A 25,696-nucleotide genomic window follows, 5' to 3' on the forward strand; every position below is an offset into this window, starting at 1 on the left:
GATTTGCCGCTTGAATTGTTGCTTTGTTGCTGGCCACTATTTCTTGTGGTTTTGGATTCGTACTTGGCCCCCTAGGGTTGCTGATAGTTACTGCATGCTCTGTAAATCAGTAGCAGTATCCTACTGTGTTTTTTTTTTTGTATTTTTGTCTATACTGTCTATTTCCCCAGGTACCTAATCTTTTTTCTGTGATTAATAATTGCTGAATTGGATGTTGATCTTACCTCAGGAATGTATTAGTATGAACTAAGTTTGAACCTTTTTACCTTTTTATTGGTCTGTCATGTGACTTTTGCGGATCTGTGTCATGTAACCTTTGCATGTGACCTTGTTGGCCTGTCATGTGACCATTTCATGTCCTGTATCATGTGACCACTATGAAGCCTTATGTCGCTCACATGCCATTAGTTACACTCATGCTCTGATGAGGGCCTGTAGGAGTAGGCTGGAAAGTTAGCATGTTTTGCTGGCCACAATAAATTGGTGAAAATGAGGCACTGTCTCTGTCCTTTTTCAAATTGGTGAGTGCTACCCTACATCATTGGACATGGTTTTTGAAGTATATGATTTTTGTGTTTAGCACCACAGTAAGAGTTTGTTTTTGGGAAGGCGCATCCAACTCCTCCATTACAAGGTTGAATAATTAATGTTTCCGTCCGCCAATGGCCACATATAACGGCTTAAAGATGTTACATTATTTAAGCGGTTGTTTCTATGGCTACACATGTGTGCATTAAACCTCTTTTTGAATGTGCCCTCCGTTAGACCGACGTATGTCTCTGTTTTACCGTTGTCCTGTCTCGCCACCGCAGCTTGGTGGATAACTCCCTTCTTCTGGCCTTTTCTTTAGAGGGGGCACGAGTCGTTCACACGGCAGTTGCAGTCGGGGGAGTCCGATTGTGATGAAGGTGTCCTTGATTTGTTCACGATTCTTGTGTTGTGGGACGATATTATTTGTTGAATGTTAGGCATGCAGCTGTCACTAATTTTGATGGTGTTCTTATGGACCACCTTCTTCAGTTGGTGCTCCGGGGTGAAGCACTCATCCAAAAGTTCAAAAAAGTGCTCACCGCTGTTTGTGGCCACGGTGTCCCTGTGTGTGTGTGTGTGTGTGTGTGTGTGTGTGTGTGTGTGTGGGTGGGGGGGGGGTTGTACCAGGTGATGTTTCGTCTTCTGCCACCTTTATTGATTTGCTGGCAGTCGGTATTTAATGGTGGGTTGTACTTGAGCTTAAAATTGTACCTGCTCTTTTGTAATGCGTCTTGGTATGGGGGTGTAGCTTCATTGAAGATGGACTCATGCGATGATAATTTTGAGCATCTTTTATTAATGCTTTCTGGAATGTTCTTCAAGATGGAGGCTGGGGGGGTTGCTTTCTCTGTGGACATACTGCAGCGTGTTGTTGGGCTTAATGTATGGCTTGTAGTATGTGCTGTTCCTAAGGTCCATTGAGATGTCCAGAAAGTCGATTTGTTTTCGTGTGTGTGTGTGTGTGTGTGTGTGTGTGTGTGTGTGTGTGTGTGTGTGTGTGTGTGTGTGTGTGTGTGTGTGTGTGTGTGTGTGTGTGTGTGTGTGTGAAAACAAATCACACAACCCTGAGAGCAGGATAAGCGGTTTGGATAATGGATATACACTACCGTTCAAAAGTTTGGGATCACCCAAACAATTTTGTGTTTTCCATGAAAGGTCACACTTATTCACCACCATATGTTGTGAAATGAATAGAAAATAGAGTCAAGACATTGACAAGGTTAGAAATAATGATTTGTATTTGAAATAAGATTTTTTTTACATCAAACTTTGCTTTCGTCAAAGAATCCTCCATTTGCAGCAATTACAGCATTGCAGACCTTTGGCATTCTAGCTGTTAATTTGTTGAGGTAATCTGGAGAAATTGCACCCCACGCTTCTAGAAGCAGCTCCCACAAGTTGGATTGGTTGGATGGGCACTTCTTGCGTACCATACGGTCAAGCTGCTCCCACAACAGCTCAATGGGGTTCAGATCTGGTGACTGCGCTGGCCACTCCATTACCGATAGAATACCAGCTGCCTGCTTCTGCTCTAAATAGTTCTTGCACAATTTGGAGGTGTGTTTAGGGTCATTGTCCTGTTGTAGGATGAAATTGGCTCCAATCAAGCGCTGTCCACTGGGTATGGCATGGCGTTGCAAAATGGAGTGATAGCCTTCCTTATTCAGAATCCCTTTTACCCTGTACAAATCTCCCACCTTACCAGCACCAAAGCAACCCCAGACCATCACATTACCTCCACCATGCTTAACAGGTGGCGTCAGGCATTCTTCCAGCATCTTTTCATTTGTTCTGCGTCTCACAAACGTTCTTCTTTGTGATCCAAACACCTCAAACTTGGATTCATCCGTCCACAACACTTTTTTCCAGTCTTCCTCTGTCCAATGTCTGTGTTCTTTTGCCCATCTTAATCTTTTTCTTTTATTGGTCAGTCTCAGATATGGCTTTTTCTTTGCCACTCTGCCTTGAAGCTCAGAATCCCGCAGCCGCCTCTTCACCGTAGATGTTGAGACTGGTGTTTTGCGGGTACTATTTAATGAAGATGCCAGTTAGGGACCTGTGAGGCGTCTGTTTCTCAAACTAGAGACTCTAATGTACTTATCTTCTTGCTCAGTTGTGCAACGCGGCCTCCCACTTCTTTTTCTACTCTGGTTAGAGCCTGTTTGTGCTGTCCTCTGAAGGGAGTAGTACACACCGGTGTAGGAAATCTTCAATTTCTTAGCAATTTCTCGCATGGAATAGCCTTCATTTCTAAGAACAAGAATAGACTGTTGAGTTTCAGATGAAAGTTCTCTTTTTCTGGCCATTTTGAGCGTTTAATTGACCCCACAAATGTGATGCTCCAGAAACTCAATCTGCTCAAAGGAAGGTCAGTTTTGTAGCTTCTGTAACAAGCTAAACTGTTTTCGGATGTGTGAACATGATTGCACAAGGGTTTTCTAATCATCAATTAGCCTTCTGAGCCAATGAGCAAACACATTGTACCATTAGAACACTGGAGTGATAGTTGCTTGAAATGGGCCTCTATACACCTATGTAGATATTGCACCAAAAACCAGACATTTGCAGCTAGAATAGTCATTTACCACATTAGCAATGTATAGAGTGTATTTCTTTAAAGTTAAGACTAGTTTAAAGTTATCTTCATTGAACAGTACAGTGCTTTTCCTTCAAAAATATGGACATTTCAATGTGATCCCAAACTTTTGAACGGTAGTGTGTATATATATATATATATATATATATATATATATATATATATATATATAAATTCCCCAGGCGGCTGCCCATTGCTCCTAGCTACACAGCTAGGATGGGTTAAATGCAATGAGAGAATTGCCCCACATGGGATTAATAAAGTAGCAAAATAAAATACAAATAAATAAATGTATAATCCAGTGAGTCAAGTAAATTCTTTATGAAACGGTACAAGCCTGTTTTGTGCCATAACCGTTGAGTATTTCTTTAAAAAAAAAAAGATGTGTGTGTATCCCAGTGTTAAAGCTGACCATGTAGACCTCAGAGCATCTCACAAATGGTTAAGGTGATGCGCCCTTCTACGAATGCTGTATTCAAGTTCATCCCAAAGGTGTTCAATGGGATTGATGTCAGCAGATTGTGGTGGCCAAATCATTAATATCATTTCATTTGAATGTTCCCCGAACCATTCCTGATGGTTCTTGGACTATAACTGGGAGTATTATCTTGTTAAAATGCCTATCCTCTTGGGTGTTCATGATGACCATGAATGAATGAACCTGGTCTGCTATGTTAAGGTATGCTCTGGTATCAAGGCATTGATCTACAGGTATTAATGGACCCAGGGTATGCCAGCTGAAAGCCCCCAAAACCATTACACCTCCTCAACTGGCCTGCGCAGTTGTAACTATGCATGATGGGTCCATTGCCTCATGTTGTTTATGCCACATCTTATGTCTACCATCAGGGTGGTACAGTTGGAAGGGGGATTTTTCAGACCAGACTGCCTTTTTCCAGTCAGCAGGCCAGTGCAAATGTTTCATAGCCCATTGCAAATGCCTTCAGTTGTTTAATATGGACAGAGGAGATACTCTGCATAGGCATCTGCTGTTATACCCCAGAGCGGCAACAGTGCAACATATCATGCATTATGAAATTCATCATTTTGCCCCACAATTGTATTGTGAAGCTAACTGTCATACTGGGGACTACTTGTTATGGCCAGCCGAGGTCTCCCATGTTCCTCTATGAAGGGCTGCCTCCCACATAGCAAACATCTTGATGAGGTGTCTTCATTGTACACTTTTGAGATTGCCGCCTTTGAACAACGATTGAACACATTTGAAATTTAAGGATGACAAAAATTCCTCCTCACATCTTTCTCACTTTACGTTCATTTACTGGGGCAAATAAATAGAAAGCATTGCCAATATTTGCAATCCATAGCTTCAACCAATTTTGTGCACTCAGTGTAGAAATACACACACACACAGCCATGTTCACATGTGCATGTACACACGCACACACACATGCATATATATATATATATATAAGAGAGAGAGAGGCTCTAATGGTCCATGAATATACACACAGACAGAGAGAAGGAGCAAGGGACACTGAGAAACGTGGGGGATGATAACCGAGAGAGGAGAAAGCGAGAGCTCAGGCAAAGCAATAAATAAAGTGAGAGGAAATGAGGTGGGAAGAAAGTGATGTATCTGAATGAACAGGAAGCAGCTCGGCTAGAGAGAGATGAGCTATTGACGGATCAATAACAGCGGAGAAAATTACATCGGAAAGACGAATATGGGGGAGGGGCAGGAGTTGAAATGAGCGAGGGGGGGGAAATAAAAGATGTGAGCAAGGCAACACCGACGAGGCATAGCGAGGCAAGATTGACGTGTGCCGTGGATCCATTATACACATTAAGACACTTCAGCTAAGTTAATTACTGATTTTATGTTGTTTGGCCAGGACAGGAGAGAGGCATGGTCCCCAGAGACTCTGCTGCAGTGTTGACAAGGATGTTGTGCGGTGCCTTAGAGAGAAGTACATGTATTTTTGTCACATTTTGAAATGTTTCTGATGCTACAGAGAGCAATAATAAGGATGGGAGGGAAGGGTTTAATGGTATTTTAATCTTAGTTGTTCTTATCCACTTGTACTGACACTTGGAGTCTTACTGTATGGTACTGGTTTTGTGTCTGGTGTTGGCATGTCTACATGCATTTGTGTGTTTAGGAGGCTGGGTGTGGCTGTTATAGCTGGAGAATTTTGAATTTACTTGTTTGTAAAGGGTTTATTTTCCAGCACATCAAAATTAAACTTATTTTAGTTAAGTGGTTTTTATAACTTTTCCAGAGATGTTACAAAGGTCATACTGTGCCTGTCATCAGACCATCAGTATGCTTGCAAAATGAGATGCAACTGAGGTGAGGGTTGATTTTCATATGCCTGTATATTCTCCTGGTTTGATTAAATTTTCCTTAAAGCTTTTAAAAAACCTCCTTGTAGACAACTTCAGCTATAAACAAGATGAGGAAATGGACAGTGATCATAAGCTGGTATATTTTTGCTGTAACATTTGTCATCGGGAGGTTATTTATCAAAAAAATGGTTGGAAGATTGGATAATTAGTCAAACGAGTACATTTTGGAACCCACTGGCCACCGTGGCCAGATGTCTCCTGACATGCCTCTTATTCTGAAACATTATTTATCTCAGGATATAGGTCCCTTTATTATAATTTAGTCATTCATAATAAGTTCCTTTATTATGATTTTATAGGAGGAATTTGGAAGATGATTTGATCATTTAAAGGAAAAAGAAACAATCCGAATGTCTTAGTAGTGACAGGCATGGGTGCAAGTCCATGAAAACTGGGATGGCACCCAGCGCTTTACCTGTGCCCCCATCCAAAGGGTTAGTGGTTGTGTCAGGAAGGACATCTGATATAAAATGTTGTCAAATCAGTATACAGAATGACAAGCCCATACCAGATTGGTCCAGGCTCCATACCGGATTGGTCAAGGCCGGGGACAACAATGGCCGCTATTGGTGTTGTGCCCTCACAGGGTACCGATGGAAACTGTAAAATCTGCTGTGGTGACCTCTGAGAAACAGGGTCAAGCCAAAAGAAGAAGATCTTTCTACGTTTCTGCTCCTACCAGTTACATTGAGTATTGTCCCTGTTCTACGTGGTAACTCTTCTTACATCTGTTTTCTGGACATGGCTTTGACCATCCACTCCTGACTATCCGTTACTTATTAAGCTGGCAAGTTGAGAGACGGCATTTACGGCCGAATTGTTTCACAAGTAGTCGATACGAATCGAGAATTTCTCCACACAATATACAAACATCGATACTTTTTGTAGGTATTTTAGCTCCAGACGACATTTCGGTTAATGCGTTCGGCCTCTTTCATTCCCCACATGGACCGTTAACAACATGCAACCAAGGCGTGATCCTGTAGAAACCACTGCCTACTCAAATGTGATTGGTCAAATCGCCCGGGTAGCGTGGCAATCTATTCTGTTGCCTACCAACACGGGGATCACCAGTTCGAATCCCCGTGTTACCTCCGGCTTGGTCTGCGGGTGGGAAGCCGGATGTGTGTATGTGTGCTGGTCGCTGCACTGGCGCCTCCTCTGGTCGGTCGGGGCGCCTGTTCAGGGGGGAGGGGGAACTGGGGGGAATAGTGTGATCCTCCTACACACTACGTCCCCCTGGCGAAACTCCTCACTGTCAGGTGAAAAGAAGCAGCTGGTGACTCCACCTGCCTGCAGCCCTCCCTGGATCAGCAGAGGGGGTGGAGCAGCGACCGGGACAACTCGGAAAAGTGGGGTAATCGGCCGGGTACAATTGGGGAGAAAGGGGGGTGGGATTGGTCAATACTACTCGGACTAAAACGAGTTCAACTTCACTTCCCTGCTGTCACCGAAGAACAATCTTTGTCAGCGGAAAAAGAAACTGAGGGAGCAGCATTTGGCTTCAGGTTCTTGTCTCTCTACCAAACATTTCTGCTCACGTGTCCCTATCATAATCAGCCTGGGTGAAATGCAAGCTGTATACCCTCATATTTTCAACCATATTTGCCAGTGCGTTTTCGTCATAAATAAAGTGTTTTATCACCCTTAACAATTGCTTGTGAAGGTAAAAGCCGGTGGGAGTTTGACATTTTACTCCTTTCTTATCTTTCCTCGCACTGCTGCATCCAGACATGGTGCATGACAATGGCATGCTCCCAGAAAGCAATCTGCTTTATCTTGCCTCCTCACGCATACAACAATAAAAGGGGGAAAAAATTGAAGTCTCAATTTCATTGTCCTGATCCGACATGATACACAAAGTTGCTAAATTACATGGTAAGCACTTAGCTTCCGTGTGCACATGCGCGAGGCCGGTAGTCGCTTACGAAATGCAACATGGGAATTATAGAATCACCAAAAAAGGACAAAATAGACAGAACGTGGGATAGTGTGAATATTCTCCTTTATCAACTGCAGCCAAATAAATACAACCATTTGGCTGGAAGTAAATACCCACTCAGTCCATACCCCTTCTGTTCCTTTTATTTCAGCTCTCACTTCTCTCATGCTGAGGAATTACAGAGACACTACCTTGTGATATTTGTGCCCACTAGATAAACTAAAAAAACTGATTAGATCTAAAAATGAGCTATCTTTAAAGTAGATAAGATTACTATTTAAAGACCTCTATCAAAGTGACCGTGTTCAGCTCTACTGATCATGGACTAGCGCAGCCTCAAAGATAGCGTTTGGTAGAGACAAAGAGCAGGATAAGCGAACAGAAATAGAAAAAAAGAGAAAGAGATGGATGAAGAAAGACAGCGAGATAAGGACACTGATCCACAGAGTTGGGATAAGGAGCTGGATGAGATACAGTGAGGTTGACTCTCCATCCCGATTAGCAGCAGTGTGTACTTCTATCCAGCAGTCACCAAAGGCTCTTCCCAGTTTTCATAGACCATATCTCCTGTTTTCCCTGTGTGTGAGTCTATGAAACACTGAGTTTCTGGCAGCACTTCAGGGAACCAAAATAGAACCATGTCTCTGTCCTGATACTGTTTTTTTATTATTTTTTTTTGCTTCATCTTCTTCTTCCTCGTCTTGTTACTGCTCAGTGCATTGGCTCCAATGTCTTCCTCGATTCTGGTAGAATGACTTTACTGTCGTTCAACCATCCAGCTGTGTTTGTTTGTTTAATCATTCCAGTGCTAAACCAAAACAGAGAGTATGGAGCCATGTTTCTGAGACAAAGTGCGGTGACAAAACAGTGAATTATTCATCACATATCCTGATGAATTAACCATTTCCTTTCCTTTTTTTCTTCTTCTTTAATTCACACCACAGACACCCTTATGTCCCAAAACACAAGTGTATAAGATAACTGATGTTGCACTTTTGTCAAAAGGGAGCATTACAGTTAAAGGTCTTGAGATGATGCTGGGAGACCGAATCAAATCAAATCAAGGACACTTGGTTAGCTGTTGGTGCAGGGTGGGGGTGGAGGGGGGGTCAAACTTGTGACCCAGCAGTAACAGGGCCGTCCCTCTTGCCGCTAGGTCACCCTGTCGAGGCACTGATGTCAGCAGAGGACACAAATAAGCGTAAACACAATGGATGCTTATGAAAATTTCATGAACTAGCTTGCATGCTCCTTTTCCACCGTGTGGAGCGAAGCTAAGCTCATTTATTGGGTGCTAAAGTTTGTGTGCCATTTGAATTTACTATATGTTATTGATTAGACCTTGTAGCCATTTAGCTAACACGCTTTTCCCAGGGGACCAAGCCTAATTTCCTGAATTACCAACATTACAAAAAAAACCTAATTATTAGGTGGCCATGGGTCAGAGCTGTGGAGCCCCGCCAATGCATTTTTTTTGTCAGGCCATTTTGGGAACATATTGTTCCAAGCTCCTGTGTTATAAATTATTACAAAGCTAATTTCAAAAAGACGGCATGACTCTACAATTCATGCTTGACTACTAAAGCTGTCGCCGGAGTAAACAAATTTAAAAGCTGCATAACGAAACAAAAGGATATCTAGTGTGACTGTAGAGTCACTATGCAGCAATGGAGACAGACCTTTAAAATGACCTACAGCCAGTACCCAGTTTCCCCGAGGGGAGAATAAAGTATTCTGATTCTGTGTGTGTGTGTGTGTGTGTGTGTGTGTGTGTGTGTGTGTGTTTATTGTTTTTGTCCAAGTTGGCATCTGTGTTGTTGAAGTAAATAGAATTAAACTCTGTGTGTTCAAGAGATGCTTGTTGCAGCCAACCAAATAGAGCAGTACAATAGTAAAACAACTTAATTTGCCTGGCACTTTGTGCAGACTGCAAACTAATGTTGCTTCTGTTCTCATAAATGACGCTAACTGATTAATTAGTCTGTTTATATGGCTTGTGTACATTTGTGATTTTAAATCATTTTGGGCTGAATTGTGCAGCACTTGTGTTGAATCCCTGCTGTGTGTGCATGCTGGACCCATGTTAATGCTCTAACCACTGTCTGTATCGTAGCAAGCTGTATGATCTTTCATATTTAGAGATGTCCTTGTTGCAGGTAGGCAGGCAATGTATAAAGCTGTCATCTATACCTTGTGAATATGACATATTTGTGTCTTGCCTTGTGTATCTATCCGTATCTATAAATCTTGGATCAGTGCTGCAGGGGCACTGTTGCAGAATAATCAAGCACCCCCGTAGCACCAGCAAGAAAAAAAATCCCTCCTCATGCCCTAAGCCGTCAACAAAGCATCAGAAAAGCTATATAACGGTTCACACTTTAAACATTGGACTTCAGAGAATCAAAATTTATGGAACGGTTTACCTTTCAAGTCAGATTTCACAGAAAATGGAGTTACACGGCTTTTTCCACCTGACTTGTCTCTTTCTTCTACTTTCAAGTGGCATTCATTTTAGTTTATTGTATCAATGTTTCACTGGTTGCTTAGCACGACATAATCCTTCCCTCTACCTCTCACACAGTCTTCCTTCTCTGAAGTCGAGGTTCATCAGTCACCATGGCAGATGAAGCGGACATGCGCAACGAGCTGGCCGACCTGCAGACACGTGCAGACCAGATAGCTGATGAGGTAGATGTGAAACACACACAGGCACACAGATAAACACACATTCACACACATGAAACACAGTGTTGCTTGCATGCATACAAAAGGACCTTTGCACAGACGACAATAAACCTATAGTATATTACTTAAACATATGCATGTTATGAGGGAGCAGCTGAATTATTACAAATGAAAAAAAATCCCCAGCCACTTTCAACAGTACCAGCACATTAAATGTTTGGGCTATGACTTTAAATTATGCTTAAAAAGTGATTATCACGTGCATCACAAAACAAAGTCATACATTGTTGTTTTTGGGGGGGGTTTTGGCCCCCCACCCCCATCTTGTGTCTTGTATAAATCACTCACATTATCGGGTAAAAAAAAAACAGCCAATAGCCACACGTTGGTAAACAATGCGGCAAGTAAACAATTATCATCAGGACAGTTTTCCATTCGCTCACTGGTCATAAAGCGTTTCAGTTTATAGCGGGTCACATAATCTTGAAAGGTTTGTAGGAAAAAAAAAACTTGATAGAGTACACATTTTCAGCCTGTGCTTGCTATGTGTGCATGCTTTCTTGTGTGTTTGGGTCCCGGCTTCCAGACAGACATATTAACTCTTTCAAGAGAGTGCCACAACTTGAGAAGGAGACTGGATTTCTTTTTGTTTTCGAAGTTCCTTCCCGGACTTTTACATCAAGACAGCCTATATTTGGGGATTTGGCAACCTTGCTCTGTCTAACAAGTTGAGCCTTGGAAGGACAGATAACTCCATGCAGCAGAATAACAGACCAGCTCAAATGGCCACATTAAACATTCATGAAGCGATAATGCAGGACCAAGAGGCTGCTCGGTTATGAGGGAAGATTAGAGGAAAACGAAAGAGAGTCGTAGATGGATGGATGGATGGATCGATAGATAGATAGATAGATAGATAGATAGATAGATAGATAGATAGATAAGAAAGAAAATGAGATTAAGATTGGGAAAAGGAAAGAGAAGTAGTGGATAAGAAAATTATGGAGAGGAAGGAGTGACTTGAGTGAGAGAATGGGACGGTATGCAGCAGAAGATGTGGGAAAAGTAGATCAGTGAAAAACATAAAAGAGCTTATGAGCTTATATTTCCTAAGATGAAAGGAGAGGGTGATGTGGGGTGAGAAGGGAGGAGAGGACAGAAGGAAAGAAAGAGAGGTCTGGGGCAATTTGTGGAATCAAACTCTTATGTGCGACTTATGTGTACACCAAATGTAAACAGTCAGTGTTCTTTAGGAACAGCATATTGATATTTAAGAGCGCTGCTGTTCCCCGGAGACATGAAATGATGACTCGTATAATCTTTTATCGTGCCCCTCGCTCAATAGTCAGCGCTGTGTCGCACCGCGGCGGTGTCAGTTTCACATTAAACAGTGAACAAACTGAACAAAGAGAAATGCCAGATAGATGAGATGAGATGGTGGAGGAGGGCCAGAGAGACAAAGGGGTGAGAAGGAGAAGGATCAATGTAAGAGAGAGGGGAGGTGGGAAAAGGAAGGGCGATGAGGAGGAAGGAGAGGAGAAAATAGGGGAACAGATGAGGAGGCAAGAGAGAGAAGGAAGAAGGTAAGGCAAGGTGAAGGGGGTAAGAAGAGGATGAGCACATTTAATTCACAGTTTATCATTCTGAGTTTTACATACAATACTTACAGTTTCACTCCCATTTTAAACCCTTTTCATAATACAATCAATAAAAGGCTGTTCAGGGATGTTGCTCTGTAGCCAAAAGTGGAAGACTGTGGCTGTACCGTGCAGCTCCTGGCTGTGATTATGTATACTAATTTATATAGAGAAGGGAGACACTAAAAAATGAATTTACATGCTCAATCCATCTTCCTAGATAAGAAAAAAGCTGGGAAAACAACAGTATTTTGCAAGTTATGGTCTTATAATCTTGACAGTTAACCAGTATGTGCAAACTTTGTTAGTAATGTCAGCAATTCATTTTTGTAAAAAAATTTTCAAATAGTTCCATTTGTATTTAACTGTTTAGATAGGCTAACCAAGGTCTGCACTAAAACGCCAAGCTTTTATTGTCTTATTGTCTCTAATTACAGCTTTTTTCCTAAAATGAGTGAAGTGCCACTCTGTGTTGGTCCTCAGCTAAAGAGTCTCTCTCTCCCTCTCTCTCTCTCCCTCCCTCCCTCTCTGCAGTCCCTGGAGAGCACTCGGCGTATGCTGGCTCTGGTTGAAGAGGTGAGTAAAATGACCCACATCACTTCGACAGCCACAGCAGGAAAATACTCACATGATTGCACAGTGATTTGCCTCATGATTCACATGTTTGCATGGCACCTTAAGAGCTTGCTCAAAACAAACACAAAGCTTGGGGGCGAAGCTACCTCCCTATTATTGAGGTTCACCTCGTTTGTACAAGATTCAAGATTCAAGATTACTTTATTTGTCCCGAGGGAAATCTGTCTCGGACATAAAGGCTGCCACATAAAAATACAAACAATATAGTGCAGTAAAAGACATAAAGTGCATAGCACAGACAACGGCAGACATAAAGCGCATTCAAATACGTGCAACACAGCCCCTCATTTCACCCCCTCCTTATCTTCCCTGTATTTAATTGGAGTCCCGAAGCATCTTTACCTGATGGGAGCAGTTCATATTCTGAATACAGGACATGAGAGGAGTCAGAAATAATTTCCATAGCCTGTTTAGCTATTGTCTTCTCAAAGAGCATTTGGAGGGAGGGATGCTCGCTCACCCCCATTACTTCCATTGTTGTGTGGTCCAGTCTGATTATTTGTGATTTTAACTTAACTGATATGTTACCAAACCAAGCTGAAATTCCGTAACATTATATATTCTCTAGAACAGCATGATAAAATAACATCATTAACCTCTGTCCAACCCCAAACACCCTGAGTCTGCACAAAAAGTAGAGTCACTGTTGGATCTTTGTACATACAGAATTCACATGGGCATGCCAAGATAGATTAAAGTCAATATGTACACCCAAGTATTTGTGAGAATGAGCCTGGGTAGTACAAGCATTATGGATCAATAGTGGAGAAGGATCCCCCAGATGTCCTGGATCACAAATCATCTCTTCTGTTTTCTTAGTGTTTACAATGAGATGATGGCCATCGTACCATTGTACAAACTTTTCTACCTGTAAACTAAAGACAGAAATGTCAGTGTCGGTATCTATAAGACCCAAGATGGCAGTGTCATCAGAAAACTTGACAACCCAAGTGCTGGGATGACTGCTTGTACAGTCATTTGTATATGATGTAAACAATGGGAGAAGTCACTCATCCTTGAGGAACACCTGTCTTAATGACTGTAGACTCAGATAATGTCTGGTTCACTCAGACCTGCTGGGTCCTGTTGATCAGACAGGAGTGATATCACCTGATGATGATATATGGATTAACAGACATCGCTCTTGTGATGTGTCAAGTGATGGTTAGGGTTGCATTGATTTAAAGAGTATCTCTCCGGCTTGGTCGGACGTCCCTACAGACACAATTGGCCATGTCTCCGGGTGGGAAGCAGGATGTGGGTATGTATCCTGGTCGCTGCACTAGCACCTCCTCTGGTCGGTCGGGGCACCTTTTCGAGGGGGAGGAGGAACTGGGGGGAATAACGTGATCCTCCCACGTGCTATGTCCCCCTGGCGAAACTCCTCACTGTCAGGTGAAAAGAAGAGGCTGGTGACTCCACATGTATTAGAGGAGGCATGTGGTAGTCTGCAGCCCTTCCCGGATCGGCAGAGGGGGGTGGAGCAGTGACCAGGACAGCTCAGAAGAGTGGGGTAATTGGCCAGATACAATTGGGGAGAAAAAGGGAGAAAATAAAGTGGCTTTATAATTGCGTCAATAATTTAGGTAAGAAAATCACTATGAAATCACTCATCACTATTTAAATAATTAATAATTGAAAAGCCTGCTCTATTCCCTGTCTCCTCTTCATCCTTTGTTGAGAGTATACAACATACGTGGGCCTTCCCGATATTGACTAATGATGCTTTCTGCACAAGGCATGTCTTCATTGTCATAAAACTTGAAATTTGGTATTCAAAGCCATGCCTTTCTTTTTATGTATTCAGTATGTATTCAGTACACAACATTGTGACCTTCTTCAATATGAAAAAGTACTATCCCCATCTTGCAGTCCATGTAGCGATCTTCTCAAGGCTCATAAACCTTCATAGTTGAGATGTATTTCACAGCTGGAGTTGATGTGACATCATTGTTTGTCTGTATTCCACTGGTCAGTCCAGTTCATGGAAAGAAAAATGGTGGTAATGTTTTGCCATTGGGTATTTTATGATGTTACTCTAAAGCAGTGATGTGAATCTAAAGCAGCCTCGCTGCAAAAGAAGTCTTATATAACTGAAGGAACCCCTCAGTCCCAACTCCTTTACTTACCAGTGAAAGCAAGTGGACCAAGTTGCTTGTCCTACATTTTAAAGCATCAGATTATCTAACAAAGTCAGTTAACTATAAGTACTATGTTTGGATTCAATGTTTGATCAACTAATGTAGTAGATGGAAGTCTTTGATAAATAAGCATTTGCCGGTTAATGTCTGGTTTTTGTCCTTTCCATATGAAGGCAATTGCTTTTTCTGACACCTTCTCTAGATAACCAGTTAAAACACATTTGATCCATTTATGTTATTGAGCTTCATTCAAATCAAACTTAGTCACACATGACATCTTTTCATGATGAGAACTCCACAGAGAGCTAGACTGTGGTGAAGATGTAATGCTCACCACATTAGATATGCAGTTTATCTATATATGCTCTGCTAAAGACCCATCACAGTGTCCTTTATCACTTTTGCTATGTTAGATTCTTTCATCACAGCTGAACATTTAATAAAACCAAGGTATTTAAATCAATAATTGACACTCGTATCAGCATTGATTTGCATGAATTAGTTCTAGTCACTACAGCAACATTCATTCCCCCATCTGTTGAGATTTAAGGCCTTTGCACACCATATGCATTTTTCTAAAAGTCTCAGAGAGCTTGTTGATGGATGCAAAAACACAGAAAATCTAAATCTTTCCAAAAACATTGACAACAGCTGGCTTTTTCAGAGTTAGTGTGCTTAGCCTAACATGCAAAACATGAGGTGCTATTTATTTTTCAACGTGCAACATTTTCAAATAAAAAATTGGACTTGGTGTGCAAAGGTCTTCAGCTTCAAAGTCCTCGGCTCCTTTCCAGACCCTTGAACAGACATCTATTCCTCAATGCAATAAAAGGACAAAGGTCATAGAGAGACTCTGGGGTGATATCCACGCTGGTCTATCAGACAGACAAGCCTCCTTACTGGCAGTGGTTGAATACTTGACCTTTGAAGATAATACCAAAGGAATACCAGTTGTTGACTTACAGTATGAGCCGGTCCATTGGAGAAGTCGGGCGGTTCATTGGCTCAAAGTGCGCTCTCCAGGGTACTCTCGTCCAGGGCCCTCATTCTGCCAGGAGAGAAAGAGATGAATAACAACTGAGTCATGTTTGGATGTTCACATCTCCTCCCTGTCTAGCTTGACAAGGTGCTCTCTCTCTTCCCTCTCACTTAGCATCTCTCCAATCTCTCCGGAGAGATAGGCTGGATACGCTGGTAGGGAGCAATATCCCAGCATGCATTATGGATGAGCAACTCTTGACAGCATGTGATATATTTCTGGCTTCTTGGTTGAAACGATGTTTAAAATATTTAGATTCTATCTGATGTATCTTTTTGTTTTTTGATCTGGCTTGACTTTCTGGCTTTTGTTAAAGGACAGAGCTAACCCCCAGACGTAATGGCACAATGACATTTTCTCAATTGCTTGATCTAGGGACCTCTGTAAAGTCTGAATAGAGGCTTTTCATGAAATATTTTGATACTGGCTGGCAATGGTTGACAGAAGAAAGAAAATGACGTATTTTAGTAAGAGTGGGTTGCTCAAGTCAAATTATGAAGTAGGGGAAAAAAAGATAGATTTGTAAAACAATGCATAATAACCACACAGGAATTAGAAACCTTCTCTGATTTATGAGGAATGAAGAGGTGATAAATAGTAGTGTTTCTCTGTGCTGCCAGTGCTTTTAAAGGAGGAGTGCATTATAAAATCTATTTTCAGCCACTCCTGTACATTTTGCTGTGCTTCTAACCAAATCTGAATCTGACTCTACACCGTTTGCAGGAGGCAGCTGCAAGCTTTACCACTACCTTGTGTCCTCCAGCAGTGAGGCTGTCTGAAAGGGTCACTGTAATTTAATGTGGAAAGATCAGTCACAGCAGGAAGCACGTTCGCCCTCTCCCACACGTTCACATTCTCCCAGAGATCAGCCCTGTGATACCTGCTCAAATTAAAATGTGACCCCCACGTCTGATGCTGCATAAATGCCATCACAGATAAAGCTTTGTCAAACTAAATATCTGTAAGTGTTTTTCTTTTCTTTTTTTTTAAATTTAAGGAGAATGATGCTTCCAGTGTGTCTACTTTCTATGGTACCCAATTGTTAAGCAGTCGTTCTATGGTGCACAATCAAATGCAATGCACTTTAGCTAATGTACATGATATGAATAATAATTAGACCTGAAGGTGAAAAATAATAAGTAGATGCAAAAATAAAACAAATATACCATAGTCTGTCTTGGTGTTTTAAATTGTTTTGAGATGTGACTGAAAAGGTGATGCATATTTTCATACTGATTACTACGACTGAAGAGTTTTGGTACTGACTGTCAATAGGATGTGTGAGTAAAGAAAACCCTCCTGGACAGCAGTGTTGTAACAAAGGCTTATTAACGCCACAATAAAATGGATATGACCTGCAATTCTATGCGGCAGTATAAATGGGGATGGGGATTTTTTTTTTTTTTTTTTTTTACAGTTGCAAGGCAATGGGAAATTTCCCAAGGTATCCACAACATAACATATACTGCAGCAGTTCTCAGCTCTAGTCCACGGTGCCCCCAGTATCTTTTTTATTATTATTATTATTTCAGGTGTTCCACCTCTTTCTTGTAAGTCACAAGCAATTTAATATGACTATCTCCGTTTTTCCTCTATCACACAATGTCCACTTGCCCATAAGCAGTTTTATAATGCAACAATCTCAGCATTGTAGACAGGCAGGAGGATACGTGAGCACTGTATTTATGGATTAAAAATTCGGCTGGTCTTTGTCTTTCATATGAAATATTTGGCATGAAACACTTTGCAACTCTTGTCTTGTCGATTCCTGGTTTAAAACACATAGAGGCTTATAATGATGTTCTTTAATCACATTAAATAGTATTGCAACCAGCATTTTAATGCTGCTTTGATTGTTTTTATCTTGACAATTTCAGAGAGCTGGCAAAAAGGGGGTGAATAATATTTTGGTTTGTGTATGTGCGTGATGGAATTGCGTGAGTAGAATGAATCCGGGATGTGCGACACTCAAACTTAATGTAGTTCATCTGCGAGAGAATCCACGGCGGCAGCAGATACTATCGTTTGAGGTGAATCAACTTCATCGGAGAGGAAAACACCCACCTCATAAAGTGTGATTGAGGGGTTATCAAGGCTCCTCGACATATTAAAGTCAGCCATATGAAAGCTGTTATCTTCAGACTAGGTCTCCAAGGAGGAGATACAATCACTGCTGTCCCTGTTTGGTGGTCTATTTGTTATGGAGAGGGGCAAAAGAGAGGGTGATTAAGGGGGAGGATGACTACAGAAATGAGGGGGGGGGCGAGAGGAGAAGAGACAGATGGGATGAGACAGAATAGGAGTTATAGAAATGCTGGCCGAGGCATGAAAAATGAGACCAAGAAAGAAAGAAAATAGAGAGGGAGAGAAAGAGAGAGAGCATTTGCAGGACATCAGTGCAGATCCCATGTCTGCATGGACCAGACAATCAGTCAAACAGAAGATCTGATAGTCTGGAGATCTGACAACAGAGATGGGCCGTATCTCAGAGTTTACATCGCACAACATGGATATGAGATTACACTGTTAGTGATACGGATTGTTAGACTGATGTAGAAAATACTAGTTACACTGTCAAATCCAAAGGCAGATGGCTCAAATATTGATATGTGAGATGAAGGTTTGTAGCTGTGGGAATACCCTCACTTGAAGGTTGAGAAAGGTTGTGCACACGGTCTTACATCGACCATATTTGCAATATGGAGACAGTTTGCTTGAAACTGAGAGAGAATTGTCCAAATCAATGAATTATTGACTGATTAATTAAGCTTTTTTTCCATCAATACGTACCTCCAGGAGATTCATATTACTTCAAGTTTAGACTGGCCAACACCTGGGCTGCAGAGAGTCATTTAGGTCAGGGGCAAGGTGAGATCATCTCTACAGCAAGTGAATTAAAATAGATTTCAGGACCAGGAGACAGCACTGTGGCCACCAAGATAAAAAAAAGATCAATACCAATCTGCCAAGGACTGTCATACTGTATGTAGACCTCTAGTTATCTTTTTGTTGCTTGCTTTGGGTGCTGCTCTGTCCTCTTTCCTGCTGTCCTTCTCTTGGATCTATTTTAAACACATATGTGGCCTTGCTCAAAGTCATCTTGACAATAGTTCCTTGCAAAAGATTTCCCCAACTGGTCAGACAATTCAACAAGGGACAAGTAACCAGGTTTTCTGATCTCCTTCCCTCATTACTGGAGCGAGACAGGAAAGACAGGAGAGAGGGGGAGGGTTTCCATAACAAAAATCACATATTCAGATATATGAAATCATGGCACAAACCTTGAAGAGGACAGGGAATTGATAGAAATGCCTTTCTTCACCTGGTGAACTCTCTAAAGAGAATTTACCTTTGGCTTGGAGGAGTAAACTGGACACACATACTGAATCACCAGGATGTCAAGATGTTTTCTTGTTGTCCAAGGTTTGATTGACATTGCAGTACATGAAAATCTAATATGCCATTTGGCCTTAATGTACTATCTAGTTAAAATGTTCTATTGTTGAGCTCGGGGGGGGGGGGGTCTTCAAATGTGTGTAATCAAAGAAAGAGAAACAAAAAGTATGAGATAATTAAAGAAACTTTTGATGATGAACTGTATTGAAATGCTCATCTCCTCTCTGAATCTCAAGTGTGTCTATTTCAAGCAGTATGCTCCTACTTCTTTCCATCTGCCATGATGATGAATAATTTTATTTTTAGGGAGAAGCATGCACCATCTTTTTACCAAAGAATCTGGTGACTCGTAGTATGACAGCATAGACTGGTAGTGTGTGTGTGTGTGTGTGTGTGTGTGTGTGTGTGTGTGTGTGTGTGTGTGTGTGTGTGTGTGTGTATTTTTGAGTATGCATGAGTGCTTGTGCATGTGCAACTGTGTGTGTTCTCATATCTACATATAAGTATTTGTGTGTGCCCCCTATCTGCATGTGTGTGTGTGCCTACATACATATCTCTGTGTGTGGGACTCCGGGCATACATGCAGCTTGAAGCATCCATGCAGAAAGTAGATGATCTCACCAGATGACATCATGCCAGTCAGCGAGGTCAGATATTCTGTGTTGTAACTGTGCTGCTGCAGATGGCCCTGCATTCCTGTGCACTGGTGTGGGTTCCTACAGTTTTGAGCAGATTTTTAAGGCCATCAGGGTGGCCCTCGTGATTGGAGAGACTGCCTTTCAATGGGTGACTTGATCCAAATACTATATACATAGAGAATGATATGTTATTATCCTAAATTGTCTGTCCTGCCCCTTCTTGTATCTGTTGGATATGGTGCTCTGTTGACCGCCACACGACTTGAGTAAAGCTGAGTCTCTAACCACCCTACTGAGCAAGAAACTGAGTGGTTTGCCAACTCGATTGGTGCGGTTCTTTAGCCAAACATTGGCTTTGACCTCCCTGTCAAGAAAAGTGAAGTATCACATTATTTTTGTCCTTGGTTATAGTAAGCTCAATTGTTAAATAAAGAGCCTTTTCCACTTCTTACTGTGATTATTTGTTTTGATCATTTTTTGATCTGGAACATGTTTGCCCAGCCCATTCTTTGGAAGGCAACATCCCTACTTTTACGTGAAGTCATCGATTATAGATTCATGGTCAGCTGGAGTTTTTGTTTTCACGGTTCATCTCATTTACGCGGGCAGTCGTAACATTGGTTGTGTTAAACTGGCTGTAAACTAGCGCCCGACTTTAAAGGGGTCAAGGCACTCTTGGATTCAAAATAACTGATGCATAAACTGAATGAACTTTAAACTTTAATATCCTTCTGAGGAGCGCTCTCATATTGAATCATGTTGTAGCAGTAGTTTAAATGTTATTGCCATCAGCAGTAAGCATGCTTTCTTAAAATGCACGTTGCACATTTTGTGCGCGTGTGTGCTTCTGCATGTTTGATTGTGTGTGTGTGTGGTTGAGTGTTTATGTGGATGCCTGTGCTTGTGCCAATATTGAAGAATAAATTAGATTGTCAATGATTGGAACTTCATCAGCAAATCTCTGGGAAACAGTCCATTAACAGACAACACACGAAACACATCTTATCCACACAGGGGTCTACCGTAGCCTACCAACCACCATGAGTTCATAGCAAGATCCGGCCCGACCCGTATTAGTGGAAACTCAAACCCCCCTGACATTGTCATTGCCATCCTTTGCCCCTTGGTTTGCACAGAGAATTGAACTACATACTGTAAGGAATTTAACCGCAAACCATAGTACTGTAAGTGCCATGCTTTACCTATTAGGCTATTATAGGAGGTGGTCAAAAATCATTTATTTTCACACTCATTCAAAGCCTTGAATGTGACCACTTCCATTTAGTTAAGGAATTGGAGGTCCTAGCTAGCAACATTAAGTGAAACCTTTACAAAATATAACAAAAACGGGATCCAGGATCATTGGGTGTAGATGTGTCATATTTTTCAAGTAGATTCTAGATTGTCTCATCAAGATTCATGAGGATCTCCTTTTTTCCACTCTGGATTTGTCGAGGGTTTTGCTTTATTTTACTGGGATGTACTGGGATGACTGCAGTTTACACTTTCCGAACAGTATAGCTGGTGTCGGTCAAAAAGTGATATCCATTTGTAATTTGACCCAGCCATGCTGTTCTTGGCTTTCTATTCTGCTTTATTGACCTTCATTGATCTGTCACCTTTTTTCTTTTCTTTCCCCCTGCTTCTGTTCCCTCTGTTCCTTCTGTTTCCATCCTTCCCTCTGTTCATGTCCTGTCTCTTAGAGTAAAGATGCCGGTATCAGAACTCTGGTCATGTTGGATGAGCAGGGAGGTAAGTCCTGAGGCGGAGAGACCACTCAACACTGGCTCTTTGAGTTCTGTCCCAGCTGCCGTTTGGCTGTTTTCTGCTCTATTTTCCCTGATCCTCTTTTGCAGCTATCCCATGCTATGCAGCAAGTAATTTGAGGTCAGCATCACATCCAGTACAGAATTCCTAGGTTCCCATTCCAATTTATGACATGCACAGGAGGATTTATATGACATTCTCAAAATTGCACAATTTGTCTCTATCGTTAATTAAGCTCTCTGTTGTGCAGTCATTTGCTAAAAAAAATCAGATTGTAGTGTCCATTTGAATCTGGCTAATGCTAATGATACTGGATATGTCACAAGAGCTAACGTTCTGCTTTGCCTGCCTATGCAACACATTTTTAGCGTCCTTGGGAAAATAAACATAATATAGTGTGACATGCAGCATGTATATTATGTTCATGTAATTTAAGTCGTATTACTTATCATGTTTTAGAACTGTATTATAATGCTAACAGCCTTCTTCATTCAAAGGTAAATGTTAGATTAACTTTGTCAATGCTTTTATCTCAAGTTGTTCATCAGTGATGTCACTAAGAGCCTTGTTACCATGGTTACCAAGAAGCCGTTGACAGACCGAGAGGTCAGAGGGCAGCCAGCTGTGCATAGTTTAACCCTATCCTCTTTAGAGAAGGGACACGATGATAAGTTTGACTGGTAATGACAAACACGCATCTCTCTCATTCACTCCCCATCCTGTCCCAATCTACCTTTGCAGCATCCATCACTATTAAGTACAGATAACAACAATGAGGAGCAAGTATTATGCTCTGCTTTGTACTAGTACAGAGGGGGAAAAGGTTGCATTCTACATCAGAGACAACAATTCGGACCCATAGTTTGTAATCTAACCTTTGGGGTGCATTCTCTGAATGCACAAGTTTGGCTTATACAAGAAAATGTACAAGGGCTTTTTGGAAAACCTTTAGGGGCTCCTTGGATTACATAGAGGGTCTCTTGAAGTTTCCTCACATGAAGTATTCATAAATCCTTTTAGTTCCACAAACCTCTTATAGTCAATAATGCCGTCAGAATTAACACGTTAATTTTTGTGATTAATTTTAAATATTTAATGCGTTGAAAAAAAAATAACGCAATTAACGCAGCTGTGTTTTGTTTTGTTTGACATAGCGGGGGGCCCAGATGTTGCAGCATCATTTCCAGCGAGTTCCCGTTTGGTTCATTACCTCTGACATTAGGTGACAGTACCTTCTGGAGACGTTCTTGTGATGTTGCAGCAACCTTTTTACGTGAATGTCCCCATTTGGTCCCATAGATGAGGTTGTCACGACGTTGTGCCTTGCTCGGTTACAGACATTTATCAATTATATTAATGCATACAAGACATTATTGCTTTCTTAGCTGATATCTAATTTTAATGGCCTTGATGGTTTTGAAATTCAACTGGCACTTTAATATACAGGCCCGGGTTTTGTTATTATTTCTGTTAGTGCACATAAGAGCTATGCTTTTCAAGCTGACAGTCGGTGTTGATGGCCTTGATGGTTTTATTGGAAATCTGTAGTTCACTGCAGAGAATCAGTGTTCAAAGGTTAAAAATATGCAATTAAACAACTGTATTTGAATTTCAATATACTTCCTTCATGTTGATTCTGGGCAGCACGGTGGCGCAGTGGTTAGCGTGGTTGCCTCACAGCAAGAAGGTCCTGGGTTCGAACCCAGGGGTTGTCCAACCTTGGGGTTCATTCCAGGTCATCCTCTGTGTGGGGTTTGCATGTTCTCCCCATGTCTGCGTCCGGTTTCCTCCCACGGTCCAAAGACATGTAAGTCAGGTGAATCGCCCATACTAAACTGTCCCTAGGTGTGAATGTGTGTGTGTGTGTGTGTGTGTGTGTGTGGTGGGGGGGGGGGCTGTGATGGACTGGCGGCCTGTCCAGGGTGTCTCCCCGCCTGCCGCCCAGTGGCTGCTGGGTTAAGCTCCAACATCCCCACAACCCTAATTAGGATAAGCAGCTTGGATAATGGATGGATGGATGTGTTGATTCTACATTAATTCTGTGATTTTACTTTCAAACATCCATTGTTACAAGCTTCAGTCTTTTGAAGAAAAAAGTGATTAATCATGATTAATCACAGCAAATTGTGTGATTAATCAGTAAATGTTTGTTTAATTGATCGGCAGCCCTCATGGTTCAAGCAGTGCTTGCAGGATGTTTTCCTCTCACGAACGGTCCTGACTTGCCTCTTGGTGCTGGAGCTCTCACAGGAGCCCACAGCAAGCACTTAGGTTGGAGAGGAGTGGGCTCAACCTCACACTTCATCTACAGCTTTTTTTAGACTTGAATATAATCCGCTGATTTAAATATTAAAGCATCGTGTAAAATATTAAACATGATTAAAGATTCATTTTAGATCTGGTAGGTTGTGGCCACTGAGTCCTTTGAAGAGCCTGACACTGTCAGCTCGGCTGTGGAATGAAAGCGGTCTGATAAATGCATGTGAAATGGGAAGAAGGAGGGATATATTAAATCCAGCCACATGCCAAACGGCTGCTAAACTGTGTCTGTGGCTTTTTATATACTTAGCCAGCCAGTTTGGCACATAGCTAAGCATGATTTTGAAGTCATCTTAACAGTCAGCAAACCTTGGGCTGGCGAATTGAGAGATTATCTTGTATTAAGACATGTATATATTTGTGTATTTGGCTGTCTGATGTCAACACATCTTAAAGTGGCACGAACGAGTAACTTTGAATATAGTGAATATGGACAACCAACGTCAGCACGTCTTCTACATTCAAAACCTGTTAATGCACCCTGACACACTTCTGAGAGTCCATCTTACAACACTGGATTTCACCATGGGCCTGTGGAGGAGGGTCAATCTGTGTGTGTGTGTGTGTGTGTGTGTGTGTGTGTGTGTGTGTGTGTGTGTGTGTGTGTGTGTGTGTGTGTGTGTGTGTGTGTGTGTGTGTGTGTGTGTGTGTGTGTGTGTGAGAAAGAGAGAGAGAGTGTTTGTGTGTGTGAGAGAGAGAGAGTGTGTCTGTGTGAGAGAGAGAGTGTGTCTGTTTGAGAGAGAGTGTGTGTGTGAGAGAGAGAGAGAGAGTACACACACACACACACACACAGACACACACACACACACACGAGCTCCCATGTGTCTCTATGTGTATTCTTATATTTATGTGTGACCAAAAGGTCACACTTTGTTACATGCGTGAAAGAGCAGGCTAATTTGCCTGTCAAAAGAGCATATTGTTCTCTCCTCACCCCCCTCCCCTCCCTCTCTCTCTCCTCGTCTTTCTCCTCCTCTCTTCCCTCCCTCCCTCTCCTGAGTAATAGCAGACAGACCAAGGCAGTCGGTGCTATTAACGAAGGACAAGAATCAATTTCGATTCAAATTACCTCTGCCCCTTAGCAAATCTCCTCTGCAGCTGACATACAACCCCGCTGCCCCCCGTTTCTCTCCTCCTCTGTTTGCCTTATCAATTTCTTTCCTCTTCAGGCCCACCTTTTTTTTTTGCTTTGTTTTTCTCTCTCCCCTCTTTCTGTCCTCCTTTGTTCCCTAACAGCCGTAGCAACTACTGAGCTATAAATGCCTCTGTTACACATTGTGAGATGGTAGCCTTGTTATTTTATGTCAGGTTTCAGCCTGTAGCCTCAGACAAACAACGTATGTTTAAAAGAAGGAAGAGCAGCTGTGAGGTGTGGGGAAAAAAGGGAAAAGAAATAGGTTTTCTGAGCCCCTAGTCATTAATACGGACTTGTTATTACCAAAGAGTGAAGGGCCCCCTGCCCTTCAAGGAAATCAAAAATACATATACACATAGATACATATACACATTTGCACAGACAGCCACTGACATAAATACATACAGGCAGGAAGATGAACATGCCTGCACCCATGCACACATGGGTACATAACATAGAATCTCTCATAGAAAAAAAATATATATATAAATATACTATATATATGCATGCACGTGGGCGGGTGGCGCAGTGGTTAGCATGGTCACCTCACAGCAAGAAGGTCCTGGGTTCAAGCCCCTGGGTAGTCCAACCTTGGAGGTCATCCCTGGCCGTCCTCTGTGTAGAGTTTGCATGTTCTCCCCATGTCTGCTTGGGTTTCCTCCAGGTGCTCTGGTTTCCTCCCACAGTCCAAAGACATGTAGATCAGGTGAATCAGTTGTATTAAATTGCCCCTAGGTATGAATGTGTGTGTGTGTGTGTGTGTGTGTGTGTGTGTGTGTGTGTGTGTGTGTGTGTGTGTGTGTGTGTGTGTGTGTGTGTGTGTGTGTGTGTGTGTGTGTGTGTGTGTGTGTGTGTGTGCATGTC

At 41.9% G+C, this 25,696-nt stretch overlaps 1 protein-coding gene across 1 annotated transcript in view; it reads left to right on the forward strand.

The window, feature by feature from the left end:
* Nucleotides 1-447: 447 nt before the first annotated feature.
* LOC130111328 (synaptosomal-associated protein 25-A-like) overlaps nt 448-25,696 on the forward strand; it is a 44,662-nt gene continuing 19,413 nt past the window's right edge. The window contains exons 1-4 of the mRNA XM_056278477.1: nt 448-521; nt 10,021-10,127; nt 12,296-12,337; nt 21,315-21,363. Coding sequence (XP_056134452.1) covers nt 10,056-10,127; nt 12,296-12,337; nt 21,315-21,363 — 163 coding nt within the window. The 5' untranslated portion in view covers nt 448-521; nt 10,021-10,055. The remainder of the gene's footprint in view (nt 522-10,020; nt 10,128-12,295; nt 12,338-21,314; nt 21,364-25,696) is intronic.

This window comes from Lampris incognitus, chromosome 4, assembly GCF_029633865.1.
Source record: "Lampris incognitus isolate fLamInc1 chromosome 4, fLamInc1.hap2, whole genome shotgun sequence".
In the NCBI taxonomy this organism is placed as follows: Eukaryota; Metazoa; Chordata; class Actinopteri; order Lampriformes; family Lampridae; genus Lampris; species Lampris incognitus.